Below are 14,158 nucleotides of genomic sequence, written 5' to 3'. Positions count from 1 at the left end.
CTCAGTTAACTAAAATGTGTAGGAATATGACAGATTTGAATCCTCGAGGCATCATCTAAAAAGAGAACGTTTAAATTAATCCATTTCGATGATAAAAATGTGGCCTGTGGTATGACTTTATTATATTTTGGACGACCGTAGTACCATACCATAGTATGTTGTCCAAAATGTCATGTTTGCCATTTTTTTCATCCAAAAAAAAAAAATCACCAAAAAGTCATTATAGTATGTTTTTTTTCAGCCAAAAAATGTATATAGTATGACTTTGATATTTTGGATGACATGCTATGGTATGACTTTATCACATTTTGGACGACGTACTATAGTATGACTTTTTTATGATATTTTGGATGACATGCTATACTATGACTTTATGATATTTTGGATGACGTACTATAGTATGACTTTTTTATGATATTTTGGACGACATGCTATACTGTGACTTTATGATATTTTGAACGTGAATATGAAGAGAAAGGTATGTCGTCCAAAACGTCATGTTATAGCATGCCATTTTTTTCGTCCAAAAAAATCACAAAAAAGTCATACGTATGACGGTTTTTTTCAGCCAAAATATTTTAAAATGCCTAAAAATGTACATTATGCACATGAGAATAAGAATGCCAGATTAAGAATGCCATATTATGTACGTGAGATTAAGAATGCCAGATTAAGAATGCCATATTATGTACGTGAGATTAAGAATGCCAGATTATGCATGAGATTATGAACATCAGATTAAGAATGACAGATTATGTGCGTGAGATTAAGAATGCCATATTATGTACGTGATATTAAGAATGCCAGTTTATGTACATGAGATTAAGTGTGATAGATTATGCATGTGAGATTATGAACATCAGATTAACAATGACAGATTATGTGCGCGAAATTAAGAACGACAGATTATACACGCTAGATTAAGAATGGCAGATTATGAATGACAAATTATGTATGCAAGATTAAGAACGCGAGATTATGTACATGAGATTAAGAACGCAGTGTTAAACATTGAGTGGATTCCTGTTAAAGTCCCTCCTGACTATGACCCTACTTTATATCAAGAGTTTATACCTTACAGTTACTGAGAAAATCGAAGGCAATGTTCACTTTTTTCACATTTTGACATGGAAATTTCTTAATTTAAAATATTCATTAAAAAATAATCCGTAATAGCTGACGAAAAACTTTGACTGGATTCCCGTTAAGGACTTTGACTGGAATCTCAACTACGACCCTGAGTAATGTCAAAAGTTTGACTTTTTTTTTTCATATTTTCTACATGCTATTGTTATGAGGTGGTGTTTTACCAGGACCCAAATGCAGGCTCACAGACTCGGGTTTTAGTTCCAAAATACAGTCTTTACTCCAACAAACAGAAAACAAACAAACTAACAAAAGGTGGCACCTGCAACGTCCAAGTCGGGAGGGCAACTCAACTGACTGGTGACTCCGACAGGTAGCTCTGCAGGTGGAACAGGAGCCGGAGGAACGGGAACGGGACGGACCGGCGGCCTTGCGGTGCACAACTCGCAGTAACTCGCCGTCGTCCAGCTGTTGCTAGTAGTAGGAGTACTAATGCACCGACAACCAGAGGAGTGCAGGGGGGGGGGGGGGTACATATGGTCCGGGGAGGTGATCAGGGAGATGCAGCACACCTGCAGGGTCGTTTAAAATATGATAAAAAAAAGTCATACTATAGCATGTCGTTTAAAATGTGATAAAAAAAAAGTCATACTATAGCATGTCGTTTAAAATGTGATAAAAAAAAATCATACTATAGCATGTCGTTTAAAATGTGATAAAAAAAAGTCATACTATAGCATGTCGTTTAAAATATGATAAAAAAAAGTCATACTATAGCATGTCGTTTAAAATATGATAAAAAAAGTCATACTATAGCATGTCGTTTAAAATGTGATAAAAAAAGTCATACTATAGCATGTCGTTTAAAATGTGATAAAAAAAGTCATACTATAGCATGTCGTTTAAAATGTGATAAAAAAGTCATACTATAGCATGTCGTTTAAAATGTGATAAAAAAAAGTCATACTATAGCATGTCGTTTAAAATATGATAAAAAAGTCATACTATAGCATGTCGTTTAAAATATGATAAAAAAAGTCATACTATAGCATGTCGTTTAAAATATGATAAAAAAGTCATACTATAGCATGTCGTTTAAAATATGATAAAAAAAAGTCATACTATAGCATGTCGTTTAAAATATGATAAAAAAGTCATACTATAGCATGTCGTTTAAAATATGATAAAAAAAAGTCATACTATAGCATGTCGTTTAAAATATGATAAAAAAAAGTCATACTATAGCATGTCGTTTAAAATATGATAAAAAAAAGTCATACTATAGCATGTCGTTTAAAATATGAAAAAAAAGTCATACTATAGCATGTCGTTTAAAATATGATAAAAAAAGTCATACTATAGCATGTCGTTTAAAATATGATAAAAAAGTCATACTATAGCATGTCGTTTAAAATATGATAAAAAAAGTCATACTATAGCATGTCGTTTAAAATATGATAAAAAAGTCATACTATAGCATGTCGTTTAAAATATGATAAAAAAGTCATACTATAGCATGTCGTTTAAAATATGATAAAAAAAGTCATACTATAGCATGTCGTTTAAAATATGATAAAAAAGTCATACTATAGCATGTCGTTTAAAATATGATAAAAAAAGTCATACTATAGCATGTCGTTTAAAATATGATAAAAAAGTCATACTATAGCATGTCGTTTAAAATATGATAAAAAAGTCATACTATAGCATGTCGTTTAAAATATGATAAAAAAGTCATACTATAGCATGTCGTTTAAAATATGATAAAAAAAAAGTCATACTATAGCATGTCGTTTAAAATATGATAAAAAAAAGTCATACTATAGCATGTCGTCTAAAATATGATAAAAAAAAGTCATACTATAGCATGTCGTTTAAAATATGATAAAAAAGTCATACTATAGCATGTCGTTTAAAATATGATAAAAAAGTCATACTATAGCATGTCGTTTAAAATATGATAAAAAAAGTCATACTATAGCATGTCGTTTAAAATATGATAAAAAAGTCATACTATAGCATGTCGTTTAAAATATGATAAAAAAAAGTCATACTATAGCATGTCGTTTAAAATATGATAAAAAAGTCATACTATAGCATGTCGTTTAAAATATGATAAAAAAGTCATACTATAGCATGTCGTTTAAAATATGATAAAAAAAGTCATACTATAGCATGTCGTTTAAAATATGATAAAAAAGTCATACTATAGCATGTCGTTTAAAATATGATAAAAAAGTCATACTATAGCATGTCGTCTAAAATATGATAAAAAAGTCATACTATAGCATGTCGTTTAAAATATGATAAAAAAGTCATACTATAGCATGTCGTTTAAAATATGATAAAAAAGTCATACTATAGATAAAAAAGTCATACTATAGCATGTCGTTTAAAATATGATAAAAAAAGTCATACTATAGCATGTCGTTTAAAATATGATAAAAAAGTCATACTATAGCATGTCGTTTAAAATATGATAAAAAAAAGTCATACTATAGCATGTCGTTTAAAATATGATAAAAAAGTCATACTATAGCATGTCGTTTAAAATATGATAAAAAAGTCATACTATAGCATGTCGTTTAAAATATGATAAAAAAGTCATACTATAGCATGTCGTTTAAAATATGATAAAAAAAGTCATACTATAGCATGTCGTTTAAAATATGATAAAAAAGTCATACTATAGCATGTCGTTTAAAATATGATAAAAAAGTCATACTATAGCATGTCGTTTAAAATATGATAAAAAAGTCATACTATAGCATGTCGTCTAAAATATGATAAAAAAGTCATACTATAGCATGTCGTCTAAAATATGATAAAAAAGTCATACTATAGCATGTCGTTTAAAATATGATAAAAAAGTCATACTATAGCATGTCGTCATAAAATGTGATAAAAAAAAAAAGTCATACTATAGCATGTCGTCTAAAATATGATAAAAAAAGTCATACTATAGCATGTCGTCTAAAATATGATAAAAAAATGTCATACTATAGCATGTCGTGTCGTAAAATATGATAAAAAAGTCATACTATAGCATGTCGTTTAAAATATGATAAAAAAGTCATACTATAGCATGTCGTCTAAAATATGATAAAAAAAGTCATACTATAGCATGTCGTTTAAAATATGATAAAAAAGTCATACTATAGCATGTCGTTTAAAATATGATAAAAAAAGTCATACTATAGCATGTCGTTTAAAATATGATAAAAAAAGTCATACTATAGCATGTCGTCTAAAATATGATAAAAAAGTCATACTATAGCATGTCGTCTAAAATATGATAAAAAAAGTCATACTATAGCATGTCGTCTAAAATATGATAAAAAAGTCATACTATAGCATGTCGTCTAAAATATGATAAAAAAAGTCATACTATAGCATGTCGTTTAAAATATGATAAAAAAGTCATACTATAGCATGTCGTCTAAAATATGATAAAAAAAGTCATACTATAGCATGTCGTTTAAAATATGATAAAAAAGTCATACTATAGCATGTCGTCTAAAATATGATAAAAAAGTCATACTATAGCATGTCGTCTAAAATATGATAAAAAAGTCATACTATAGCATGTCGTTAAAATATGAAAAAAAGTCATACCATAGTATGTCGTTAAAATATGATAAAAAAGTCATACTATAGCATGTCGTCTATAATATGATAAAAAAAAGTCATACTATAGCATGTCGTCTGAAATATGATAAAAAAGTCATACTATAGCATGTCGTCTAAAATATGATAAAAAAAGTCATACTATAGCATGTCATTCAAAATATTACAAAAAAAAGTCATACTATAGCATGTCGTCTAAAATATGATAAAAAAGTCATACTATAGCATGTCGTCTAAAATATGATAAAAAAGTCATACTATAGCATGTCGTCTAAAATATGATAAAAAAGTCATACTATAGCATGTCGTTCAAAATATTACAAAAAAAAGTCATACTATAGCATTTCGTTAAAAATATGATAAAAAAAGTCATACTATAGCATGTCGTTAAAATAAAAAAAAAGTATACTATAGATGTCGTTTAAAAAATAAAAAAAGTCATACTATAGCATGTCGTTTAAAATATGATAAAAAAAGTCATACTATAGCATGTCGTTTAAAATATGATAAAAAAAAAGTCATACTATAGCATGTCGTTTAAAATATGATAAAAAAAAGTCATACTATAGCATGTCGTTTAAAATATGATAAAAAAAGTCATACTATAGCATGTCGTTTAAAATATGATAAAAAAAAGTCATACTATAGCATGTCGTTTAAAATATGATAAAAAAAGTCATACTATAGCATGTCGTTTAAAATATGATAAAAAAGTCATACTATAGCATGTCGTTTAAAATATGATAAAAAAAGTCATACTATAGCATGTCGTTTAAAATATGATAAAAAAAAGTCATACTATAGCATGTCGTTTAAAATGTGATAAAAAAAAAGTCATACTATAGCATGTCGTTTAAAATATGATAAAAAAAAGTCATACTATAGCATGTCGTTTAAAATGTGATAAAAAAGTCATACTATAGCATGTCGTTTAAAATATGATAAAAAAGTCATACTATAGCATGTCGTTTAAAATATGATAAAAAAAGTCATACTATAGCATGTCGTTTAAAATATGATAAAAAAGTCATACTATAGCATGTCGTTTAAAATATGATAAAAAAGTCATACTATAGCATGTCGTTTAAAATATGATAAAAAAATACTATCATACTATAGCATGTCGTTTAAAATATGATAAAAAAGTCATACTATAGCATGTCGTTTAAAATATGATAAAAAAAAGTCATACTATAGCATGTCGTTTAAAATGTGATAAAAAAGTCATACTATAGCATGTCGTTTAAAATATGATAAAAAAGTCATACTATAGCATGTCGTTTAAAATATGATAAAAAAGTCATACTATAGCATGTCGTTTAAAATATGATAAAAAAGTCATACTATAGCATGTCGTTTAAAATATGATAAAAAAAAGTCATACTATAGCATGTCGTTTAAAATGTGATAAAAAAAAAAGTCATACTATAGCATGTCGTTTAAAATGTGATAAAAAAGTCATACTATAGCATGTCGTTTAAAATGTGATAAAAAAAAAGTCATACTATAGCATGTCGTTTAAAATATGATAAAAAAGTCATACTATAGCATGTCGTTTAAAATGTGATAAAAAAAGTCATACTATAGCATGTCGTTTAAAATATGATAAAAAAAAGTCATACTATAGCATGTCGTTTAAAATATGATAAAAAAAAGTCATACTATAGCATGTCGTTTAAAATGTGATAAAAAAGTCATACTATAGCATGTCGTTTAAAATGTGATAAAAAAAAGTCATACTATAGCATGTCGTTTAAAATGTGATAAAAAAGTCATACTATAGCATGTCGTTTAAAATGTGATAAAAAAAGTCATACTATAGCATGTCGTTTAAAATGTGATAAAAAAAAGTCATACTATAGCATGTCGTTTAAAATGTGATAAAAAAAAAAGTCATACTATAGCATGTCGTTTAAAATGTGATAAAAAAAAGTCATACTATAGCATGTCGTTTAAAATGTGATAAAAAAAAGTCATACTATAGCATGTCGTTTAAAATGTGATAAAAAAAGTCATACTATAGCATGTCGTTTAAAATGTGATAAAAAAAGTCATACTATAGCATGTCGTTTAAAATGTGATAAAAAAAAGTCATACTATAGCATGTCGTTTAAAATGTGATAAAAAAAGTCATACTATAGCATGTCGTTTAAAATGTGATAAAAAAAAGTCATACTATAGCATGTCGTTTAAAATATGATAAAAAAAGTCATACTATAGCATGTCGTTTAAAATATGATAAAAAAAGTCATACTATAGCATGTCGTTTAAAATATGATAAAAAAAGTCATACTATAGCATGTCGTTTAAAATATGATAAAAAAAGTCATACTATAGCATGTCATACTATAGCATGTCGTACTAAAATGTGATAAAATAAAAAAAGTCATACTATAGCATGTCGTTTAAAATATGATAAAAAAGTCATACTATAGCTATAGCATGTCGTTTAAAATGTGATAAAAAAAAAAGTCATACTATAGCATGTCGTTTAAAATATGATAAAAAAGTCATACTATAGCATGTCGTTTAAAATATGATAAAAAAGTCATACTATAGCATGTCGTTTAAAATATGATAAAAAAAAGTCATACTATAGCATGTCGTTTAAAATGTGATAAAAAAAAAAAAAAGTCATACTATAGCATGTCGTTTAAAATGTGATAAAAAAGTCATACTATAGCATGTCGTTTAAAATGTGATAAAAAAAGTCATACTATAGCATGTCGTTTAAAATGTGATAAAAAAAGTCATACTATAGCATGTCGTTTAAAATATGATAAAAAAAAGTCATACTATAGCATGTCGTTTAAAATGTGATAAAAAAAAGTCATACTATAGCATGTCGTTTAAAATGTGATAAAAAAAAGTCATACTATAGCATGTCGTTTAAAATGTGATAAAAAAAAAGTCATACTATAGCATGTCGTTTAAAATGTGATAAAAAAGTCATACTATAGCATGTCGTTTAAAATGTGATAAAAAAGTCATACTATAGCATGTCGTTTAAAATATGATAAAAAAGTCATACTATAGCATGTCGTTTAAAATATGATAAAAAAAGTCATACTATAGCATGTCGTTTAAAATATGATAAAAAAAGTCATACTATAGCATGTCGTTTAAAATATGATAAAAAAAAATATCATACTATAGCATGTCGTTTAAAATATGATAAAAAAAAGTCATACTATAGCATGTCGTTTAAAATATGATAAAAAAGTCATACTATAGCATGTCGTTTAAAATATGATAAAAAAGTCATACTATAGCATGTCGTTTAAAATATGATAAAAAAGTCATACTATAGCATGTCGTTTAAAATATGATAAAAAAGTCATACTATAGCATGTCGTTTAAAATATGATAAAAAAAAGTCATACTATAGCATGTCGTTTAAAATATGATAAAAAAGTCATACTATAGCATGTCGTTTAAAATATGATAAAAAAAGTCATACTATAGCATGTCGTTTAAAATATGATAAAAAAGTCATACTATAGCATGTCGTTTAAAATGTGATAAAAAAAAGTCATACTATAGCATGTCGTTTAAAATATGATAAAAAAGTCATACTATAGCATGTCGTTTAAAATGTGATAAAAAAGTCATACTATAGCATGTCGTTTAAAATATGATAAAAAAGTCATACTATAGCATGTCGTTTAAAATGTGATAAAAAAAAGTCATACTATAGCATGTCGTTTAAAATGTGATAAAAAAAGTCATACTATAGCATGTCGTTTAAAATGTGATAAAAAAAAGTCATACTATAGCATGTCGTTTAAAATGTGATAAAAAAAAGTCATACTATAGCATGTCGTTTAAAATGTGATAAAAAAAGTCATACTATAGCATGTCGTTTAAAATGTGATAAAAAAGTCATACTATAGCATGTCGTTTAAAATGTGATAAAAAAGTCATACTATAGCATGTCGTTTAAAATGTGATAAAAAAGTCATACTATAGCATGTCGTTTAAAATGTGATAAAAAAAAGTCATACTATAGCATGTCGTTTAAAATATGATAAAAAAAGTCATACTATAGCATGTCGTTTAAAATGTGATAAAAAAAAAAAGTCATACTATAGCATGTCGTTTAAAATGTGATAAAAAAAAGTCATACTATAGCATGTCGTTTAAAATGTGATAAAAAAAAGTCATACTATAGCATGTCGTTTAAAATGTGATAAAAAAAAGTCATACTATAGCATGTCGTTTAAAATGTGATAAAAAAAAAAAAAAGTCATACTATAGCATGTCGTTTAAAATGTGATAAAAAAAAAAAAAGTCATACTATAGCATGTCGTTTAAAATGTGATAAAAAAAAAAAAGTCATACTATAGCATGTCGTTTAAAATATGATAAAAAAAAGTCATACTATAGCATGTCGTTTAAAATGTGATAAAAAAGTCATACTATAGCATGTCGTTTAAAATGTGATAAAAAAAAGTCATACTATAGCATGTCGTTTAAAATGTGATAAAAAAAAGTCATACTATAGCATGTCGTTTAAAATGTGATAAAAAAAAAATAATACTATAGCATGTCATACTATAGCATGTCGTTTAAAATGTGATAAAAAAAGTCATACTATAGCATGTCGTTTAAAATGTGATAAAAAAATGTGATAAAAAAAAGTCATACTATAGCATGTCGTTTAAAATGTGATGATAAAAAAGTCATACTATAGCATGTCGTTTAAAATGTGATAAAAAAAAAAAAGTCATACTATAGCATGTCGTTTAAAATGTGATAAAAAAGTCATACTATAGCATGTCGTTTAAAATGTGATAAAAAAAGTCATACTATAGCATGTCGTTTAAAATGTGATAAAAAAAAAAAAGTCATACTATAGCATGTCGTTTAAAATGATAAAAAAGAAAATGTGATATAAAAAAAATATGTCATACTATAGCATGTCGTTTAAAATGTGATAAAAAAAAGTCATACTATAGCATGTCGTTTAAAATGTGATAAAAAAAAGTCATACTATAGCATGTCGTTTAAAATGTGATAAAAAAGTCATACTATAGCATGAAAATAATAAAAAAGTCATACTATAGCATGTCGTTTAAAATGTGATAAAAAAAAAAAAAGTCATACTATAGCATGTCGTTTAAAATGTGATAAAAAATAAAAAAGTCATACTATAGCATGTCGTTTAAAAAAAATGTCATACTATAGCATGTCGTTTAAAATATGATAAAAAAAAGTCATACTATAGCATGTCGTTTAAAATGTGATAAAAAAATCCAAAATTGTCATACTATAGCATGCAGTCAGCTGAGGTGTTGGATATGTCGGCCTCTTCTAACCAAGCTGTTACCTGTTCAGGATGACGTCACCTTTCTCCCCCTCTTCGCCTCCGCTGCCTGACCGACACCCCGACGTACCGCGCTCGCTTCCTCGCCAGGAGGGAGCAAGGGCGCAACCAAGTGTGCACTTGGGGGACGGGGGAAGTCCCACAATTGGGTTTTCCTTCACAATTGAAATAAATTGAACATAAACAGCAAATAACAAGAGACAGAGGCGTTGACGGTGTTCATAAAAGGAGAATATATTTAATATATTTACTACTCAATACTGGGGGGACAGATTGGTATTTTCTCAGTATTGGGGGTGGGGGGGGGGACACGACCCCCCCCCCCCCAAAAAAAAGGCCGTGATCACCCCCCCCCTCCCACTTCACCCCCCCCTTTTTCGCCTCTTCCTCCACCAGACAGTGACATTTAAATTCTGAGGTAGATTCAGTAGATATTCAATCATTTTCGACAAGAAACGTCAACAAACAGCCTCAAAGGTTTGTTGTAAGATACGTGAGCTGGGACAAAGACATTGAAAATGTCTGATGATAAAAAATATTCGGTCTGCGTAAAATTCAGCGGGATGAAAAAGTGATAATAAAAACGTGTCTCCTCTCAAAAATGTGTTTTTTCCTCCTGGCCATTGTGTATTTTGTTATTTCATTTTACATTACATTTGAGAGAAAGAATAAGCTGCCTGCTTAAATTTTAAATTTAAATCACATTTAATTCTTTATACGCTGCAGATCATCAGGCACGTTATGCTTTGTACACTTTTTCCAGTCTGTGTAATAAAATAAAATAGTTGGCGATTTAAGCATAAAAAAAAATAACAATTAAGACAATTATTTCCCATCTGTGTCATTACATAAATGGTTTTAAACGTCAAGAAGTCCAGAAGCCTGGTTGAGCGTATAAATGCTTTGATTGGAAAAAAAAAAATCGAACAATCAATTAACACTGAAAAATCCACAGCTGCGTCTGTTTTGGCAAAATATCCTTCCAGGAAAAAGAAAAAAAAAAGAAAAAAAAATCTAAATTTTAAATAAATATAAGAAGTTTATTTAATTCAAATTTTGCATGGCTGGAATGGCATTCATACGCTCGATTTACTACATATTGTTATAATATATTTATTGTTTTGTTCCGTTGCCATCATGTGGCAGATAAACACATTTGTAAGAGGAGACAGATGTTTTTTGGGGTTTTTTTTTTTACACCATCGCAACATCTGGTCTACAGTACTGCAGGGTGGAAACATCACAAAGCAGAAATGCCACAAATATCAAACACCAACATTCGGATTGTGCGCGGAGTTAAAACCACACAGGAGAAAAAAAACAAAAATAAAAACAAAACGAAGATCACCAACGTGTCCATCCTGGTGTTTTCCACCGTGTTTCTCATGTTGTCCTTTAATTCTCTCTTTTTGCGCATCGCTGCACGTGCACAGCGGTGTGTTCACGCAAGTTCAGTCACTCAGTGGTTTGTTTGTTTGTTTGTTAATCTGATTTGAATCCAGAGTCTCTGAGGAGGTTTTTTTTTTTTTTTTTTTTTTTTTTTTTTTTTTTTGTGTGGGGTGGGCTGGAGGTCACTGGTTGAGCTCGAGAGCCCAGACCTGCTGCGGCCACCCGGTCCGGCCCTTCACCTTCTTCTCGGCTCCTAAAGGCTCCGGCAGGCCGTCGGTCTGTGGGAGGAAGGGGACCAAATCATCATCATCATCAGCAGCGGGGGACAGACCTCAAGCTTGATCACTTCAGCTTAGCTTCTTGCCCCATTTCCTGTGATATCTCTACACGGTTAATATCGAGAGTCTGATTTTCCTCATTATGTAATCTGCAGAAAATTTGGATATTTCAGTGATGCAATCAGGGCTATGACATCACAGGAAATGACAGTGAAATTAGGTGACCAAAACATTCGAATTTACCAAACTAATTTACCAAATGTGCAACGTAAAATAAACCATATCACAACTTATAAGTTTAATCACTATTGATACACGTGACACTGACTTCGTTATCTAACTAAAATATATTATTTTAGTGCTATTAATAAACCGACGACTTTAACTTTTTGTAGAATATGACGTGAACATTTTCTATGTAGTTAATAATATTATATTACTAAATATCAGTAACTAATTAGTAGGCTAATTGTTTATGAATATACCGGATGTTGGATAGTTGTCTGGCGTGTTCTCGAGATATTATAAGCAAAAAAAAATATGACAGTGATCCCAGTGAGCTAAAAAAAAAAAAAAAAAGAAGTGAGTCTAAATCTACCTTTAACAGACACAATATGTTTTATAATAAGATAGAGGACACTATAGTAAACAGTGAGCTATATTATGAACACTGTAAACGTGTTATATTTGTTCATATGCCACCAAAAGTAATCCACCATTAAATACAAAAAGCTGCTTTTTGTCATTGATCTATTGGCAAAAATAATAAATCATAAATCATAAAATGTTCCTTGAGAATTATAACTCAGATAATAATATGGAAAAAAGTTTTTAAAAAATAAAATAAAGAAAAAAAACACATTTTTAGTAGCAGTATTTGGTTTTGTTTGTAAACTCGATGTTGCTACAATTTGATAAATAACAGCAAATATTTTAAACTCATCTTTAACATTTCTTGCTCTTATTCTCTAACTTAAATTCAAAAGTTACTGAATACATTTGTTTTTTTGTTTTTTTTTAAAAGGCATTTTGATCAATAAAGTCTAAAAGGCTCCAAAAACATTAACTTACAAGCTCCCGTTTCCTTTTCAAATCCCGGTTTTCGAATTTCTTAATTTCGGCCTTAAAGCCCTCCGTCTCTCCGGAGTCTTTGGCCAGGACGTCCATCAGATAGGCGATGTAACTGGTCGCAAGGCGTAACGTTTTAATTTTAGACAGTTTCGTGTCCGCCGGGACGTTGGGGATGCACTCCCTCAGCTCGGAGAAAGCTGTGTTGATGCTCTCCGTCCTCCGGCGCTCCTTCTTCGGCCCCGACGCTCTTCTCTTCCCCATGCCCGCCTGGAGCCCCTCCAGCCGGGCGTCGTGCGTCGCCCCGGGCGCTCCCAGCTCGGCGGCCGGGTAGGGCGCCTGGATCTGGAAATCCGGGGGCACTTCGCCGTGGTTCACCACCCAGCTCTGGAAGTACGGCGCATCCTGGTGACACCGCTGGACGAAGGGGAAGGGTTCGTGCATCAGGTGGTGGTGATGCTGGTAGCCCCCGATGAGGTTCATGCTGAGCGGGATAGCAGATATGGTAGTTGCCGCGTTTTCCGTCGCCCTCGGTCTCCCTCTGCTGCTGCTGCTGCTACTGCTGCTGCCCCAAAACGGTCTCTGCTCGGGGATCGACAGCCAACAGGACTCATATGTATATCCCCCGAGTTTATTTAACGACTCAAACCGAATCAGCCACCGACTTTTACATCGTCGTCATTCTCAAAGCGACTTCAGCCGCGGCGAAACGAGTCGTCCAAAAAAAAAAAAAAAACAACGTTATAATTCCAGAGAATGAACCTGCGCTGAGCTCCGCTTGTGTTTCGTTCTTGCAATCGTTCCTCGAAGAGTCTGCTCTGATTTGCCCAGGAAATTTGACCCTGGTGAAGGTGTGAGGCCCCAGGTTTATATGGCATCGATGTCAGCGAGGGAAGGAGTCAGCCAATGGAGGAAAGCTCCCAGGATGGGAGGAGAGTCTGGAGAGGTAATAACATGCACCGTGCTGCCATAATCTCAAGGCACTGCACAAGGAGCACATATCTTCTTGTTGAAGTCGGTTGCTGGTTTACGCAGACGTCAACATATGAGAGAGGAAATGTGTTTGTTTTGTTTTTTTTGAATTCTCGGGTTGAATTTCTTCTTTTAGTTTTGGAGAGGTTTTACGCACTGAATTTACGCACCATCTGTTAAGACATGCCTGTTTAATGAATTGCTGCTATAATTCATTAGTAGAAATAATCATCTATTTACTCATTTTTACTTTATACGTAGAGGTTGATCATGTGGGAAATTTGACTTTATGGATGCAATAGAGATTTTAGTTGAGAAATGCCAGAATTTTGAATTTCAAAGCGAACATTCTTTTGAGAAAAAAAAAAAAAATACTTGAAATCTCAGACAATTTAAAATTGTTGCAATTGAT

The 14,158-nt window shown here is 30.5% G+C and overlaps 1 protein-coding gene across 1 annotated transcript; it reads right to left on the bottom strand.

Moving 5' to 3' along the window:
- Positions 1 to 10,956: 10,956 nt before the first annotated feature.
- LOC138631443 (heart- and neural crest derivatives-expressed protein 1-like) lies at positions 10,957 to 13,794 on the bottom strand. Its single transcript, XM_069716395.1, has 2 exons — positions 12,778 to 13,794; positions 10,957 to 11,706 (listed from the first exon to the last, which is right to left on the bottom strand). Exons 1-2 carry the CDS (start codon positions 13,255 to 13,257, stop codon positions 11,611 to 11,613), a joined length of 576 nt encoding a protein of 191 aa, XP_069572496.1. The 5' UTR covers positions 13,258 to 13,794; the 3' UTR covers positions 10,957 to 11,610.
- Between the last annotated feature and the right edge of the window lie 364 nt (positions 13,795 to 14,158).

The sequence above is a fragment of the Brachyistius frenatus genome, unplaced genomic scaffold (genome assembly GCF_029030835.1).
Source record: "Brachyistius frenatus isolate BFR_SWC_R1_liver_20210118 unplaced genomic scaffold, ASM2903083v1 Contig_5, whole genome shotgun sequence".
Taxonomy (NCBI): domain Eukaryota; kingdom Metazoa; phylum Chordata; class Actinopteri; family Embiotocidae; genus Brachyistius; species Brachyistius frenatus.
Note: the sequence above shows the minus strand (reverse complement) of the source record. Positions and strands in the feature narration are given on the sequence as shown.